General features: G+C 44.0%; 1 protein-coding gene across 2 annotated transcripts in view; it reads right to left on the bottom strand.

Moving 5' to 3' along the window:
- MAP4K2 (mitogen-activated protein kinase kinase kinase kinase 2) overlaps positions 1 to 18,961 on the bottom strand; it is a 348,117-nt gene that overhangs the window by 38,653 nt on the left and 290,503 nt on the right. For both annotated transcript variants that reach the window (XM_086938087.1, XM_086938086.1), the window contains 2 exons: positions 11,175 to 11,278; positions 7,615 to 7,792 (listed from right to left, as the gene is read on the bottom strand). In XM_086938087.1, coding sequence (XP_086794213.1) covers positions 7,615 to 7,792; positions 11,175 to 11,278 — 282 coding nt within the window. The remainder of the gene's footprint in view (positions 1 to 7,614; positions 7,793 to 11,174; positions 11,279 to 18,961) is intronic.

The raw sequence follows: 18,961 nt of genomic DNA, 5'->3' as shown, positions 1-18,961 counted from the left end.
CTTTTATTACTGGACAGAATATTTACAATGCTCTCGCGGACCTCATTGATCTGATTCATTGTTGCTCATTTTGTGATCTGGGATGGGGGACAGAGATGGGACACTTTCTGTACTGACGTGGAATGTCAACGGGATGGGGGACAAGATTAAGAGGGGAATAGTGCAACAATATTTGTAACACCATTCTTCTGATGTGGTATTGTTACAGGAGATGCCCTTGGTGGGGAAGAAGATGAAGGCCCTCACTAGATGGGGATATAAACTCTTGGTTCATACTGATTACACTTCCGGGTCGAGGGGGACGGCAATTCTGGTAACGAGGTCCGTACCTCTCATAGTTCGTAGCGTATGGGCGGATTTGGCAGGGAGATTTGCAGGTGTGGAGGCCCAATGGGATGGTAGAGACCGCTCTGCTCAGAGTGGAGAAGCACACCTCAATTAAACCTTTTTTCTCTCTAATTATTTCAAACTTTACCAAGCGTGCTTCAGAGGTGGCACGTTTGTCCTCAACCGTGCCTGTCCTTTTGAGCACCTATCTCAAGTGGAGATTCCCCTCGAACTCTGTGCACTGAGGCAAATGTGGTTCCTAACTAGAACACCACTATTTTTTCAATACAATATTTTCCTGTATATTTAATTTTTTTGGGTTATTCTCACCAAAATTTTAGAACACAAAAATTAAACCTCTGCCCATAGATTTTCTGGGTTGCATAACCAATCTATTAAACAGATTTATTCATTCAATGAACATTGTTTTTAAACAATAATACAGTCTTTTGAAAGCATTTCCATCAGTTTACAATGAATCCAAAGTGATGCCCGATGCATTTCGAGCCCGGTTGGGCTCTTCCTCAGGGGCCTGTAACTAAACAATATATACATCGTTTTAGTGATTGTTTCTTCGAGCTCCAGCGTACAATGTTAAATAAACTTCCTCAAATAGCAAAGCAATGCATTAGTTTCCATGAATGTCAAACCCATATTCAAACATTTTTCATGTTATGTTGGCCAAAATGAAGCTGGAGTGCAAAGTTGCAACAAAGTAAAACGAAAAGAAAACAGTTTCCTTCACCTCACCCTCATGTGACCCAAAATACCGCGTCGTGCTAATAGTCACTTAGGGAACTGATGTGATAATCTGCAATCGAAAAACACACTGTCAATACCTCAAGCCGTTGGGAGTCAATAGGACCCTGCCATTCACTATTTTAGACTCGGCGTCCGCTTACCTCGTTTTTAAGACTGAAATCACAACTCCGTATTCCAAAGAAACCCTCACTGTCAGAAGCCTCGCCGCTTGACGCCCTTAAAAAACAACAGACCGTAGCTTTAACGAAACTGGTCGCACACTACGCTTGCTAATCAAACTGAAAATGTTTGAATATGGGTTTGACATTCATGGAAACTAATGCATTGCTTTGCTATTTGAGGAAGTTTATTTAACATTGTACGCTGGAGCTCGAAGAAACAATCACTAAAACGATGTATATATTGTTTAATTACAGGCCCCTTAGGTAGAGCCCAACCGGGCTCGAAATGCATCGGGCATCACTTTGGATTCATTGTAAACTGATGGAAATGCTTTCAAAAGACTATATTATTGTTTAAAAACAATGTTCATTGAATGAATAAATCTGTTTAATAGATTGGTTATGCAACCCAGAAAATCTACGTGCAGAGGTTAAATTTTTGTGTTCTAAAATGTTGGTGAGATTAATCAGAAAAATTTGAATATACAGAAAAATATTGTGTTGAAAAAATAGTGGTGTTCTAGTTAGGAACCACATTTGCTACAGTGCACAGAGGTCGAGGGGAATCTCCACTCGAGATAGGTGCATGGTAGAGACCGCAAAATAATTTCAGTCTATCTACCGCCTGCTATGGGTAAAATGGCTTTGGAGGACCTGGGTGGGAAGCTGACGGATTTACAGGACGGTACATTGATTATGGGTGGCGGCTATAATATGACGTTAGATGACACAGTTGACCGCCAGCCCCCAAGGTCAAGGGCGAAATCCAACACCCTGATGGCCGACTTTACGGAGGCGTTGGGACTAGTGTATGTGGGTCGGGTGCTCCAGCCCACAGACAGGCTGTTAACCTTTTCTCTAACATGGACCAAAGCTTATCACATATTGATTACTTCCTCACACACCCATCAACGGTAGGAAATGTTGTCAACTCCTGGGTTTTACCGAGGGGTATATCTGACCACTCCCCGGTCTGGGTGGTGTACACACACTGGGAAAGACAGGAACGCACCACCATCATTTTGAACCCATTGCTTTTGCACATACCGGACATTAGAGAGGAACTCCGTACACAAACTGAGAATTACTTTGCCGAAAATGTGGGTTCGGTCTTGTCGGCTCAGACAATATGGGAGGCGTACAAGGTAGTTCTGAAAGAGCAGGCCCTATCTTTGAAGATGGGATATATCGCTAAGAAACGCGAGCTTTTGGTGCAGGCGGAACCGGACCTTCTTGAACTGGAGCGGGAACATACACAGAATCCCTTGCCTGATACTGCCCATAGGCTTCGGTTGAAGCAAGATGAGTATTGGATAAAAACCCGAGAACACATGTTGGCTAAGTATTGCCACACCCAGCACAGAATATATGAAATGGGGGACAGGATGTGCAGGACACTGGCTTGGCTAGAAAGACGAGAACAGGTGTCGAGACAGGTGCATACATTGATAACGTCGGGAGGGGGCTCCGTGACACATCCGCGGGACATAGCGGAGGAATTCGCTGCTCACCTAGAACAGGTATATTTCCCCTCTACTTTCTACACGGAGGAGGAATCACGCCAGCTCCTTCGGGATAGTGACGTCCCGACCCTCTCAGAGGCAGATAGGGAGACCTTAGATGAGTATCTCTCAGATGAGGAAATCGGTAAAGCTATAGGGCAGATAAAATCGGGGAAAGCAATGGGACCCACCGGTTGAATTCCTGAAAGCCACTGCCTTTCAAACGATAGCGCATTTGAAAGCCATGTATGAGGAGAGCCTGGAGGTGGGACGGCTACCAGTGGATTAGAGGTTGGCCACCATAGTGGTGATTCACAAGCCAGGCAAGCCGGTGGACGTCTGTGGCTCCTATAGGCTGATTTCACTGATTAATGTTGAGGCGAAAGTCTTAGCGAAAGTCCTCGCCAACCGGCTGGGAAGGTTATTACAACATTAGTCCACCTGGATCAGTCCGGCTTTATACCTGGCAGAAATACAGCCCTCAATCTAAGGCGCCTGCATAACGTGATGGCCCGTAGGCAGCACATCGAGGAGGATGCTGCGTTGTTGTCTCTTGATGCCTCTATGGCCTTTGACTCCCTAGAATGCCCGTACATGTTTGAAGTTCTAGAGAGGGTGGGTGTGGGTCCCAAGTTTATAGCGCGGGTTTGGTTGCTGTATACGGATGTTCTGGGTCAAGTGTGTGTAAATGGTCGTACTTTTAGGACATTTAGATTGCGATGAGGTACCAGACAGGGATGCCCTTTATCCCCAATGTTATTCGCCCTTCTGTAGGAACCCCTTGCGGCGTGGATACTCCGGGATGTGATGGTACGAGGGATGAGGTGGTCAGACGACGTAGAGGACCGCATATCTCTATATGCGGATGATATACTGCCGTTCTTTGCTTCCCCATACAAATCAATATCGGTGGTGCTCGACATTTTTACGAATTTCGGCAAATATTGAGGGTATGCGATTAACTGGCATAAATCAGTGTTGTTTATGTTGCGGGGACAGATCCCCCGGCTTCCGGCAGGCTGCTCCATAGTGGTGGTGGATGACGGGTTTAGATACTTGGGGGTTTATGTTACGTCGGACCCCAATCTGTTCTACAGCTCCAACTTGGCCCCTCCACTGGCTAGATTGCGAGCAGATGTGAAACATTGGCGGTCCCTCCCGCTCTCACTGATTGGCCGGGCGGCGCTTTTTAAGATGCTGACCCTTCCTCGCTTCTTGTATATCCTAAAAAATTGCCCTTACAAAGTCCCGGACTCATAATTCAAAATGGTGGAAGGGGAGGTCCGTACGCTGTTGTGGGATGGAAAGGCCCCAAGGGTGGCATTGAAGAAGTTGACGAGGAGTTGGCATGATGGGGTCATTGCGCTCCACGACCTACACCTTTACTATTGGGCAGCACAACTAGTGACCTTCAATAGGTGGATCTACCGTCCTCCAGAGGACCTTGCGTACGCTCTTAACCAAAACCAAACTGACCGATCGGGATATCTAGGGGCCTTGTATGTTAGTGACAAGAAAAACAAGGGGAGGTTCTTTGGGCCCACCCTGCATACGCTGGAGATTTGGCGCATTGTAAACTCTCGCCTGGGAAGGGCTGGCATCCTTACTGAGGTTGCTCCGCTCTGGTGTACGCAGAAACTGGCTATGTTGTGTTACCAGCCCGGCTTCGACTAGTGGGACCTTATAGGTATCTCTGCAATAAAAGATCTGGTCAAAAAGGGGGCTATACTCGCATTTGAGGAACTCCAGCAACAATATCAACTGGCCCGGGGAGAAACACACAGATACCTGCAGATTCGCCAGGCTCTGCAGACGGCCTTCCCGTCTTCTACAGACATACTAGACTCTTCACCGCTTGAAGACAGGCTGTTAGATGGGCCTTTGGACTGGAAAGCAATCTCTCTCACATATAAGTAAGTATGCATTAACCTTCCAGATTCCTTTCCGAGATTCAGGGAGAGATGGCAGATTGACCTGGGAATGATTAGCGATGAGGAGTGTCAGGAGGCCCTGATGTCCCCTCGGGAGGCAGCCATAACACTGAAATTCAGATTGATCCAACTTCGAACACTTCACCGCTTGTATATGACGGGACAGACCCTGGTGAAAATATGTTCTAGATCTGATGATCTCTGCCTGAGGGTTTTTGGCCAGCAGGCCACATTTTATCACACTCTGTGGAGCTGCCCGAGGTGGCGTGTCCTGTGGCAGGGGGCCTCGGAACACATGCGTAAGGCCTTACATAAGGAGATTGTCTTTACACCACAACTGGGTTGTTGAATATTTGGGAGGCAACTGATCTGACAAAGGTGGAAAAACAGTTTACGACGCTGGGATACACGCTGGTTAAACGGGAGATAGCGAGAGGGTGGGGGGGGGGGAGCGAACATACTGAGCGTCCATATGTGGGCAAAAGAGTTTGACAGATGCCTGCTGGCGGAAACTGAAGTATTCGTGGCGAGGGGGTGCCCCAGAAAATGGGACCGTAAATGGTCGAACTGGAATAAATATCGAGGAGACCCTGTGGTATCCCCACAGGTGGAATTGGAAATGTATAAACGTACAGAAATTGCAGACACTATGTAATGTTTACATGCTGTTTGCTAACTGTCCGGATTTGGAAATTTGTGTACGCTGTAACTACTGTCCTTGAATGCACATGATTTCTTGTAACGAATAAAAACATTTAAACAAAAAAAGAATAAGTGCCAACATGTGTCTCTCACTTTCCTTAGGAACCGGGCTTCTAGATATTTATTGAATAACTCCAGTATTCACTAGTAGCAGTGAGTGAAGCAGTTTATTGCTCAAAGTGCAGAGCACCCTGCAACAACAGCACTTAGCAACAACTGCCCCTTCAGAAACCCACTCCACAAGTAGGCAAAGAAGCTGAGACATACTAAACAACAACTAGAACCAAATAGTACATTAGCAACATAATTGAACATTTTCTTTGACCACGCAAAAAATGTTTTACTAGTGAAGTGAAGAATGTTGAAATACAAATCCTTCGCAAGACTTGCAAAAGATGCAATGCCTTGCCTGATCATTTTTCGGGCCAGTCTTGTGTTTTGCTGTGACTGAACTTGATAATCTGCAAGTCCACTGAAAATGCTCCATGTTTTTGCTTTGTTGCTTGTCAGCACAGCAAAGATCTCCTGACTGGTGAACACCCAAAGTGTACCTCCATGTTTTTAGCGAGGGTTGCTGCTGCACCATAGTCCGAGGCGATGATGAAACTGGTGGAAATGTGGTTCTAGTTTAGGTGTCCATGCCTGAGGGGAGATTATCTATTTATTCACTCTTCCCTGTAGAAATCTTTGCTCAGGAGTGGTTCTCGCCTAACCTCATGTGGGGGACATGTGTGGGTGGCATGTGTGCTGTGGAAATAATCCCTTGTTTTACAGTAACATGATTGAACAATGCTGTCCACTGGGGCACCTTGATCATGGACACACACAATGGGGGTCTCTTTGCAGGTTGTCTTTGTTCTAGACGACCATGGCTACCTGCATGTCTCTGTTATTTAGGATGGATGGGTTTAGGTCCCTTTCCTTTGGTTCAGAACATGTTTCCCCTGTTCTGGAAGAATTAATTCCTTCTCATCTTTCTGTGTTTCTGCCTGTACCCCTCTCACAATGGCCTACTGCAGAACTTCAAGGGCCATCCCACATCCACACATAGATTAGATTCAACATGTCTTACCTTGGACTCTCTGCTTTGGAAGTATGCGAAACCGGGAAAACAAAAATGAAGGAGCCCTTCCTCAGGATTTCTTAAGGTGATCTTACTTTGAAAAAGCTTTGTTTTCTTGAATTTCCAGCCTGTGCGCCTACAATCCCTATGAGAGAGCCAAGCATATCAAAGCAATGGTGCTTCACTATAATCTTTGTCTGGCATGTCTGTCCCAATCATTGTTTGTAAATAATGGAGTAAAAGACCTGACATACCTCGAGTCAAACAAGATACAGCATCATATTATAACAATAGCCATAGGGCCAATGTTAAGGGAAATCTAGCACCTAAGGTATAACATTCTAAAAACCTTTGGAGGCATATCTCGGCTACAGAAGGTCCTAGCACCTTCTTGTTTGCTTTGTGAATCATATTTTCAACTGCTCTTTTCACTTACTTGTAAATAGAAGACTTAATCCAGTAAAATGATAGGGCACTACATGTACATTTAGGTTTATTGAGTGTAAATTACTAGGCCATGCTATGTCAGAGTACCTAACCCCTTCCACCTCTTAAAGTAACCGTTAAAAAGTCAACTTCACGCATTTGCTTAGTCATTTATTCACTTTGATGGTTTTGTAATGCATCGCACATGGCCCCAAGGGCATTACAGCTCCCCTAAGAGTTCTTTGATCCAAATTTTAAGAGCTTACAAGATGCACTACTAGTTAGTCAGATGTCTAGGGGTAGTAATTTGAATATTCAGTTAGTGAGGGATGGTATTGGCAACATCGTAACTGCTGGTTAAGCTACGTTCCAGAGGTCAAGAGGAGAGACCACTTTATGATGCAGTATAGTAGTAACATCCATGAAGACACAACTTAGGGAGTTCCACTGATGGGGGTGTCATAGGGTATTGATGTTGGCTACATTCTAAGGAGCTTTGCTATTAGAGGCACATCCTATTTATCCGTCGGGTCTAATTAGTTGGCTCTTTCAGTTGAATCCCTGTGTTCTGAAATGGTAATTTGAAGTCCATTTCATTGTTGGTAGGTACTTAAGTATCTGTCAGAGATGAAGTGTGATGTCAAGGAGTTATTTATTGGATTTGATCACACAGAGGATAGTGCCTGCACAGTTGTTTTTGGGGGAATGGGGTGAAACGTGGGTAACTGTTTTTTATGTACCTGTTTGGCAATCCATGCTGAGTGTGGATGAGGCATTCAGACGCACTATGTTAAACTGAAGCTCTTGCCCAGGATGCCCGGTCCGGCTGGCACCAATGCAGATCTGTGGGTAGTCCTCACCATCCACCACCAGCAGCTCAAAAAGGGCCAGAGGCACAGGCAAAGTGATAGGAAAATGCTGGAACACAAAGAAGACTGGTTACAACTGCAGACTATAAGCAAGACACACAAAGCAACTTCCAGGGTACTCTTCCTGTCTAAAGTGTTGAGTCAGAATTGGAAGACTTCAGCAGTGGGAGCTTCTTTGAGCACTGCTTGGCCAGTGCAATAGTACATAAATGGGGCACAGTGAGTGATGTAGGACTTCGACATGGCAAGCTCTGTGCAGTACCACCCTGTCAGGGATAGAAGCCCACCCACACAAACAAACTAGCCATCCTATATGCAGTTCTCAGTCAGTTCTGCAGGAACTGAGTGGTGTGTGCTTTCTCTACTCATCATTATCGAGGAGAGGCGTCCAAAGATGTCAAGCAGTGTCTGTTCCATGATAGGTTGTTGAACCATTGCGATGGACTATGCAAATATGGTGACCGTCTCCCTTCGGTGCTTAGACAGCGCTTTCAGTGCTGGACTTTTGTGTGATAGCTTATGCAGTCTGAATGTTGTAATCTTGTTTTGCATCCACTGCATTAGTTACAACCCATAAGAAATCATTGATTTGTAAGTAAAATGTTTAGGACTGGAGTAACCCCTAGATTCATCAAAGTCCCGTTTTGCGAGTCCTTAATAGCGATGATTAAGGAATCGCTATTAAAGACTTGCAAATCGGGATTCATGTAGGAATCGCTAAATAAATTGCGATTCCTACACATTCCTTATTTGCGATTAGCAAATTGCTAATCGCAAATAAGGAATAACTCCCCATTCATTCCTATGGGCCTAAAGGCCCATAGGAATGAATGGGGAGTTATTCCTTATTTGCGATTAGCAATTTGCTAATCGCAAATAAGGATCCGATTTCAAGGGTGCTAGCTGTGTCCAAAGGACACCCTGTAGCACCCCTGAAATGTAAATTTAGACTTATGTTGCGCACACACATGTCCAAAGGACATGTGTGTGTGTAACATACAACAGAGAAAAATGCACAAAAGTGCATTTTTCTCAGTTTTCGCTATTTACCACAAAGTCAGACTTTACAGTAAATAGCGGCAAAAAATAGCGAAATCGCAATTTATTAATGGTTCATGAATAGCATTTAAGGAATCTCAAATTGAGATTCCTTAAATGCGATCGCAATTTGAAAAATCGCAATTTTTTGCGATTTTTCAAATTGCGAGTTCATTACCCATTGATGAATTCCAAATGCCATTTTTGCGGGCGCAAACGGCTGAATTCTGCGATTCTCACCGTTTGCGCCCGCAAAAATGCTTCGTGAATCTAGCTGATAGTGTCCATAATGACCTGGAGTGGTGACACCATATATAAATCAGATTCGCTGTATACAAATGCATCTTACAGGAGTTATATTGAAAATCTACTTTGGAAGCAGCTCAGCCAAGCTGAGGATGAGCCAGACCAAGTGGGGTTTGGTCAAAAGCTACATTTGTAAATACATTACATTTCACAGGAGTCGATGTTTTTTCGCATAGATTGTTTTAGGAAATAATCTGCAAATGATGTATGCTTCTGCATATTAATCAAGTGACCACAGTAAAAAAACAAGCACTGGCAAAGCCAATAGGTCTCGACTATACAAGAGCTATTAGCTTTTCCAATGTGTTTTAGCCATGATGTACACCAGCGAGGCTACTGTTTAACATGGCTAAAAGTTAGTGGAGTAGAGAATAGTGGTGTGGAGTGCCGTAGGGTGAAATTGAGGAGAGTGGAGTGGCAGAGAGTGTTGTATATTGGAATGGCATAGAGCGGAGTTGTGTAAAGTGGCATTAACTGGTGTGGCATAGAGTAGAGTGGACTCATGTAGAGTGCAGTGGCATTGAATTCACCGGTGTACAATACAGCATCATAGAAGGCAGTGGTATAGATTAGAGTGGTGCATAGTACGGTGCAATGGTACAGAGTGCAGTGGCACAGAGTTAAGAAGAGTTCAGTGGCATAGAGTGCAGTAGAGTGGTGGAGAGGGGAGTGGCGTAGAGTAGCGTGATGCAGAGGGCAGTGGTGCAAAGTACAGTCGAGTGGCATAGAGTGCAGAGTAAAGTTGGGTGGTGTAGTATAGAGTAAAGTGCATGGTGTGGAGTGGTGCAGAGTAGAGTGAAGTGGCGTAGATTGGAGTACGCATGGTGTGGTAGCACATTGTAATTACAGGCAACACATTTTCAAATGAAACTACCTTTACATTTGCACAGGTATACAGTTTTACTAATAAAATTATACAGTACACAGACAAAAATGTGTGAAAATTGCATCACTTTGTGTAATGATTTGTTTTGATCATAAAGTATTTCTTCCAACACAGTTCAGAAATAATTAAAAAAAAATAACTTAAGGTGTGTTCCTAATTCAGATAGATTCTGAAATACTTACACAGTTCATTTAAATGTTGTTGTGTGCTACAAAAAAAACGATTTCCTAACCCAAGTATCCATAGCAAGATTGTCACATAAATCCTCTCACTTTAAAGTCAGAGAAAGAAAAGTAAACAAGCGTCCTCGGAAGCTTTACATTTTATCTCAAATCTTTGAATGCACAGAAAATGTGACAAGATAAGAACAAGATTGACAGAAACGGGGCACTAAAAAGGATACTCTAAATAAGGTTTGTGCAAGAGAAGGTAAAAACTCAAGCTGGACAGGCTAAAACAAAGCCAGCAAATGGAAAGTAATAAAATGTGCGTTATAAACCTCAAAGCCAATAGCAAGCAATGGATAGAATGCATTACTAGGTCAACTTTCTGAATGTCCCCAAGATGTCTTAGCAACCAGACAACTGTACTGTCTGGTAGGCTGCTACCTAAGAGTATAAAGCCTACTTTGTAAGGGGAATTAAAATAAAGTATATGTAGTGCAGTGATGGTGGAGTGATACGTGAACAGGTCAAAAGCTGTCCAGTGGTCCCAGTGCCCACAGGGGGTTTTAACCTGTACACGTATCACTCCACATATCACTGCACTCTCAGCAATATACCAGCTCCGCTGTTACACAGGCGTTGAAGCACATCCGGGTCACACTGGGTGTCACTGGGTGGGCCTGATGATGAAGCATGCCACCAACTAGGTTGGTGGGTGGGGGCTTCATGAAGGAACACACTCTGTTCTCCGATACATACTTTTCTGAGTCATATATTAATTCTTAATAGACCAGTCTATTTTTGATTACATATAATCTCCTTGGGGATACGGACTGGTTACCCAGTCCGCACTCTCTCCTTGATAATCAATTGAATTAAAATAAAGCACATGCTCTCAGCAAAGTAAGATTATTGCTACACACCCACAGCAGAATGGGCTCTTCCTCTCACAGATCTTCGCTCGCTTTCATACCTTCCCCATGCCCACCTACCCTCACACATATTTTATCTCTGCCAAGTTGCAGCCTGGTATTTACCTTAAGCAGCATAAACTTCTGCAGCGGTTCATACCATTGTAGGAGGGCTGTGCTTCCGGGGAGGGCCGCACAGAGGAATGTGCTTCCAGAATAAGGGTTCCTCACTAAAAAGAGAAAAGAGGAAATCAAAAGGGGAAGGGAAAGTTTTCCAGTTACAATAGGTTTGAAGAATTTTACAGATTAATATGCTTTCCATTCTACTGCCATCTGGAAAACGTACTGTGGGTGTCAGCAAGTGTAGTGCTTGTAATATGCCTCACTAGGTTCCAGTTTGGCTAGGAGCATCTCCACAATTCTGCACTCCAAATCTTACCTTCTACTTGACTCATGCACACAATTCTATTGCTTTGAGGCATAGTTATGGCTTTGAATATGGAAGCCATCTTGGAACCATCAAAGTGTTCAAAGCTCCTTTACAAAGCTCTGTTACAAAACTCCTCAGTCAGCGCAAGCTACGTCACTACTGCTCTCTGCTGGTTGCCAATGGCCTATTTAAAATTGGGTTACATTTATCCTTCTTAACCTAACTTTTACACCTGCCCTGTTCCTTAATAAAGTTTAATATTATTTTTTTCCCTACTAAATACATTTCTTTAATGTTTCCTCACATCATTTTATTGAAAATTAAATTAAAAAATGTACCAAAGCTACTCATGTTCAGATGACAAGTAATGGTTATGAAACTTGTGGTCATCAAAGTTTACAAACTTCAAAGCAGAATTTCAAAAGCATTCATTTCATTTTAAGCGCCTTAAGTCAATGCAAATAAATTAAATTATAATTCAAGTGACTCCCTGAATGATTTCTAAATGTAAAATCTGCTTTGATGCGAAAGTCGAAGAAAACAATGGTCTACATTCTGATCCCTGACCTGAATGTGATGATGGAAAAGGAAATCTGAAGCTCACGCTGAAGTCAAGAAGATTCTGTGGTTACTATCAACAAAGCCTGTGAATTTCTGACAGAAAAGGCAAATCTTTGTATTCCTAGCTCGGCTACTGCCTACAGATGAGAACTGTTTATATCAACACTGATGGCAGCACCAATGCCAATCACCCCATTGCTAATCATAGGGCAAGCTTCAGTCAAGAGCTAATGATTAGAGTCACTGGCAACTACTGACAAATGAAACATGGCAGACATAACACAGTGAAGAAATGGTAACCAGTAATTATTGATCACTGAATTATTGACAGATGCTAACCATGGAAAAGAGAGATAAAGCAAACCAGCGATAACTGAACACTAGGCCAATGACAGCCACAGCTGTATGTCTGAATATCATTGACAGAAATATTCATATAAATGCTGCATTTACAAAACTACTGTCAAATTCAAAGTACATTTTCTATTAATAATTCTAAAAGGACAATATGTTTCAAAATAAAAATTTAGACACTATTTTGGACAGACGACATTTAATTCACAACATGCTGGTACCATACCATAAGCACAAATACAAAGACACCATACCACACATACTCTCAGTGATATCCACCGGGAAAACATACTATTCCACCGATCACATAATAAAAACAAGCATTTGCAATGCAATAGGTCTCCCAGTAATTTAGTTTGAGCATTTGGCATTGCTAAATATTGCAACACTAATTGCAACAAAAGTCAATAAATTGTAGGCCAAAAAAAAGTGTATTTCTTTTTGTAGTAATGGTGGCATGCTGCACTTTAGATGAATATGTTTAAAAGTAAAGTGTGCCATACTGCGATTGCTGCAATAGTTAATTGTGGATGCGTTAACAATTGATGTGTGCAGTGATGGCTAGTGGTGTGTGTGCCTGTAGAAATTGTGCACTGATGGCTGGTGGTGTGTGCCTGGTGGAAGTGTGCACTGCTGGCTGGTGGTGTGTGTGCCTGGTGCAAGCGTGCACTGACAGCTGGTGGTGTGTGTGACTGGTGAAAGTGTGCACTGACAGCTGGTGGTGTGTGTGTGCCTGGTGAAAGCATGCACTGACGGCTGGTGGTGTGTGGATGACTGGTGAAAGTGTGCACCAGTTCACGGCGCGGTTCAACGCCAGGAGACCTAAAAATGGACCCCTTCCCTCTGCCACAACCGTGCACTCGGGAGCTGACACTTGTGTAGACCCTTCAACGCCACGGACGCCCCAGCCCCCGGTCTAAAACTTCTTTACGGGGCTGGCACCACCCTCCCTCCCCCCAACAAAAAAAGTGAGAGATGAAAATCCTCAAAGGAATTCCTCCGCCATCCAGAGGCAGGATAACGAGATCCGTGGAACAGAGGCAGCGGACAGAGGCACTGCCAGGTCCACAGACAAACTCTTCGAACGTACACAAAGTTTGGCCTCGGGCATGAGGACAGCAACTATCTTCACGCATTGCCGACGGGGGAAACTACAAGGGCCCTCGCGCGTCATGTCGCCGGAAGATGCTAGGGGTTCTAAAACCAAACGGACGGAAGAAGAATAAAACACTTTTTGACTGCCACAGCCTGAAGCTAGCTACCCTCTGCTCTGCGCTTCTGTCCAGAGCTGCGGGAAAGGACTGGAGCCACCCTCTGCCCTCCTGCAGAGACTGCTTGAGCTGCAGGAACCCTAGGAGCTGCAGGCATCAAAGACACCTTCTGGTCTCCTGAACGGCGAAGAGACTTTTAAGTCGCCATCTGCCCTCTTGCATGTGGTCCGGGGATGCAGGAAAAAGTAAAGCACTGCTCTAAGCTGCAGGGAGTTTCCAACTGCAAGAAGTTGGGGGAATACAACAGTTTACTGGAGTTCCTTGTCGTACTACAGGGAGTCCTGAAGAAACAGGTACCAAAACCATACCCTGATTTCCTGTATGGGTATCTTTTCCAACCAGAGGGGCGTAAATCCATCCCTTTCCCACCTGCATGGAGCACTGGAGCTGCTGGAAGAGAGCGTACTCACCATCCGCCCTCCTGCAGGGAGTGCTGTAGCTGCCAGAGCGGAATAGACACCACCCGACCTCCTGCGGGGAGTGCAGGAGATACTAGATGGGAGTGAAGACACAATTCGCACTCCTGCAGGAAGTGGTGAAGCTGCCATAGGCAAGTGTGGACCCTGTTTGCCCGCATGCAGGGAGTGCAGGAGCTGCAAGGAGTTGGCGTCATCCTTCCTACCTGTAAGTGGCCTATATTTTCAGTCTGTCTCGCCCGAATAGCTCGGAGTCTGAGCCGATCTCCATGGAAAGGAGTGAGCTGCAGAAATGGATTACTAAAAAAACTCTGTGCTGGCTTCCCTTTGCCATTCTACTGCGCCTTTGATGAGCTCCATGTGATGTTACTGTACTGACGGGGCGAGCAGGCAGAGGGGCCTGGTTTGAATCCTTCTTGCTTTCACTGTATTAGCCTTGAGTCACTGGTTTGCTCCTGCGACTGAACTTCTCTACTCTATTGGCCCCTAGCTAGGCCCTGGAGGACAGCCCAGCGCTCTGCTTTGATGAACCGTTCATTTTACTGTCCTGGCCCGAGCCCTGCCTCTCTCTGCACAAAGGCAACGTGGACCACCACCTTTTGAGTTTATGGTGAAAAGGACTTGTGTGTATATTCTTGGTTCTGTGTCCCGGGTAGGAGGGGCCCCAAGACTGATTTACTACCCTCCTTTCTCTGAATGAGCATGGACCGGCTCCGGGAGAAGGCCAACAAGCTGCTGGAGAGGCTCCGGATCACCGACTCCGGGAGTGCCAAGTTCGGCTGTCGGAAGCAAGAACCGCCCGCCAAAGCCACCATCACCGCCACGGCTACCCCCCAGCCACACACCGAGGCCCCGAGGCAGCCGGCCCAACCCTACCCCGACCCTGAGAAGGCGTCCCGGCACCCCCTGCTGCGGATGAGCGCCTCCCTGCGGCCGGGGTAGTGGCAGTGGGGCCGCAGCGGCTCCGGCGACGAGCCGCCCGAGGGTGGCTGCTACCGCTTCAGCGGCGCCGCCGACGGCGGCTTCCAGGAAGGCGGCGGGGTGAAGGTGGTGCGGCGCACGGAGGGCCGCAAGGGAGCCTCGCTGGAGGCGCACCGCTACAGCGCCGGGGACTTCGGGGCAGAGTGGGGGGAAGCATCACAGCAGCTGCGGGGGACTGTCTCTCTGTGTGTGCGCATGCGTGGGTCTTGGACCTTTCCAGGAGAGGAGACAGGAGCTGGCCACAACGAGCGCGTTCATGTGCGCGTGGCCCGCTCAATTCCCTGCGCGTGGCCAGCTCCTGTCCCCTCTCCTGGGAAGCAAGAGTCGCTCACAATAGGTCTGTGGCGAGACCGCGCTTTCGCGCGGTTCAACGCCAGGAGACCTAAACAATGTAAACAATTAGGTATGTTGTAAGTGGTCTTGCATCACAAAGAACCAGATAACTATATAGTTGTCTATGGTATGTATGGCAGGTAGAAAAATGAGGATGTACCATGTTACAACGCATACCATTACGACTACCTACTGTTACAACGCGACCATTACAACGCATACCATTACAACGCATAGCGCTTTGAGGTGCTGGATAGTGGTAAGTATAATTTACTATTCTAACTCCAGTCCCCGTGGACGCTAGGGAAGGTGTTGGATAGTAAATTATACTTATTCCCTATCCTAGAGCGCCCCCCAGCGCAATGCGTTGTAATGGTATGCGTTGTAAAAGTTGCGTTGTAACAGTAGGTAGTTGTAAAAGTTGCGTTGTAACAGGTGTAAACCGAAAAATGATGCAGATCATAATAACATCTTTAGAAAAACGTATTTGTGATGTGCAATGAATTATGGAACAACAACATAGTAGAGAAGTAACATTCAGGGAAGCAGCACAAAAATAAATGCTTGAAATCTCCCTTTACTTCACACTAACCTACTCCTTTCAAACCATAACATTCCACCCCCACACCTCAACATTCACTTCATGGCACCTTGCACACTCCAACATTGCACTAAGCTGTAAACGACACACTCATGCAACAATATGCAATGTTAAGATGGTGCTCTGTAAATTAAAATATCAGACAATGCACACAATTGGCTCTGAATTTCTTTCGAACTGGAGTTTGCAACCCAAATTCGATTACGTGTTGTACGCAAGGTTCACAACGGCACTGGCCTCTCTAGAAGGAGTACCAGAAAAAAACAGGGGTTATTCCCAAAACACCCTCCTATACCGGAGCAAGGGACATCAAACAATGTGTATAAATAAGAAATAGTACAGAGGGATCAATTCAACATTTATTTACATACAAGGTATAATTAATTACCCTGATGTTCATTATGCTATTTTAAGGTCATTAATATTCCCAAATTACAACAACATATATACGTGTCAAGTGACAAGGTGGGGCACAGAAAAAAATTAAATAATGTAAACAATTATTACATATATATACTAAGGACTGTACAACAATGAAACACCCTAGCTAGCATTCATCTCTATATACAATACAATATACAAAGTGTATACATCACATGTACAATATATACACAACATACACAAAACATATATACCCTAAGGACACAAGAAATTCTCACGGTATCCACTCTTAAATCAAAGTGATACACATCCAGGAAGCTCGTCAGGACGGAAGTCTGCCGCTTCGTGTGAGGAGAAGAACAGAGATTTATGGAACCCCGTGAAAGGAGGAAGAGAGTTGCGAGAGAGACATAAATAAATAACAACAGTTTTAAGCGACCTCTAGGACATCAAAGTAGGCGCATAAGGGTTGTGTCCCTCTAGGTACCCTTGGATTGAGTGCCTACGGTGACCCGTCCCAGTGAATTTCTAAGGTTTTTTAAATGATAATTGCCAACTATAACCTGCTTGAAACCTATGTTTTTTTCAGTGAATTTCGAAGGTTTTTCAAATGATAATTCCAAAGTATAACCTGCCTGAAACCCAAGGTTTTTTCAGTGATTTTGAAAGATTTATTCAATAACAATTTTTAAATCTATTCATTGTTATATTTATTTCTTTGATACTGATTTACAAATTTATTTTAAATATATTCATTTTTAGATATCTTATTTTTAAGATTACATTACACATTTTTAATATATATATTTAAAAAAAAAGTAATATATATGTTTTTAAAATACTTGTATATCTTCTGTTTGAGCAGTCCTGCACCCAAAGGGCACCTCTCCCGATTGCTGCGCAGAACGTAGCCGCCATTTTCCAATTGTTCTGTGGGATGCGCGTAGGGTGTGCGATGGGTACATATTTTCATGCGCGGTTGCTATGCGACCCGTACGTGACTTGAAGCACATATGCAACATATACGTATCATGCCACACCGTGCGCGTGCATTTCCACATGACGTCATGTACGTGTTCAACGCGGTGAGCGTGCGACTTCCGTGAAATATTTCGATATAAAAAAAGATAGATATATATGCATTTAACATAAATATTAAGAGGAAAAAATATTATTCTTTTAGTTTTAATAAACGTTTATTACTTTAAAATGTAATTTGGAGAAGTCGCGCTAGATGCGTGCTACGTGTACACACCAACGTGGATCCCATGTGACCAAAAAAAAGAGATTTCATTGGTTTATAACACTTACTGTTCTAGCTATTGAAGAACCCAACCCATTTCAATTACTCTTCTTAGACCTTCCTTACGAGAAGACCTATCCTGAACAAAACCTCACTTTTTGTTAATTGGAAACCTGAACTTCTTTTTTGGATTAAAAAATGGCTACACCACTGCAAGAATCATCTGATTCTGATGATGTTGTTACTGAACAATTTCTACCAGAACCTCACCCTCCCAAAAGATACACATCCATTATATGGAAATTTTTCACTTTTCCAGAGGGGCAAAAGAAATGTAATGCCACCAAAGTAACATGCAAGATTTGACAGGCAGTACTGTCCAGAGGAGATCAAAACAAGAAATACTCCTGTGGCACTGATAGTATGCGCCAGCACCTCCAAACCATACATCCTGTGAACTATGCTCACGAAGAATGTAGAAGACTGCGCCAAAATATACCTCCACCACCGCCAATTCCAAGTACCTCTGCAGCATTACCTTCAACATCATGACCAGACATACGTCCCCAATTTGTGAAAGTTAGAATGAACTGCGTGAACAGCAATCATTTAATTTGTTATGGGGAGCAATCAGTAGACCTAGTTTGCAGAGCAATTGATAACCATCAATGCTCGTTTTATTTTTATTCCCTCAAAGTTCATGGTTTTGTTCATCCAGTTGACTTTTTTTTTCTTTCTAAAAAAACAAAAAAAACAACAAATCGTTCTAAAAATCAAAAAAATAATATAAAAGTACAAAAAAATAGTTCTTTCCAGGATTAACTACTCTGGTTAAAGAAAGAGCTAAATGTATATGCTAGTGTGTGAAAGTTTACATAAATGTATGTATACTGCATAATTCAGTAAAGAATACATTTGTCATTTATGGTGAGTGTATAACTGCAGAACTATAAGGAAGTACCCGTAGCATGACACTTCTAAGCTCTTTAGCTACAGCATGCTGAGCTACTTCTGAAGGACAGAGATGCTACATATGTACATAAATATGTTGGAAGTCTGTCCATCCCTCTGCACTACTGTTTAAACTGCAGGCATGTGTTGATACACGCACCCTTGTACCGTAGTGCAACAATATCTGTGTCGTGTGGAGTTTGCTTTTGTGCAGGAAGACACACCTTCCTGCACAAAAACAATCAGCGAAGAAATTTTACCAGTAGCTCCTGAGATACTAGTTGGAGACCCCTGGTATGTATAGAGAGGGGGAAATTGTAGTCCTGAAGCACAAATGTAAAGGTTATTACACAACTACATGCATAATACATAGCACTTTGAATCACTCCAT

The sequence above is a fragment of the Lissotriton vulgaris genome, chromosome 9, assembly GCF_964263255.1.
Source record: "Lissotriton vulgaris chromosome 9, aLisVul1.2, whole genome shotgun sequence".
NCBI lineage: Eukaryota > Metazoa > Chordata > Amphibia > Caudata > Salamandridae > Lissotriton > Lissotriton vulgaris.
This window is presented reverse-complemented; position numbering and strand designations above follow the sequence as displayed.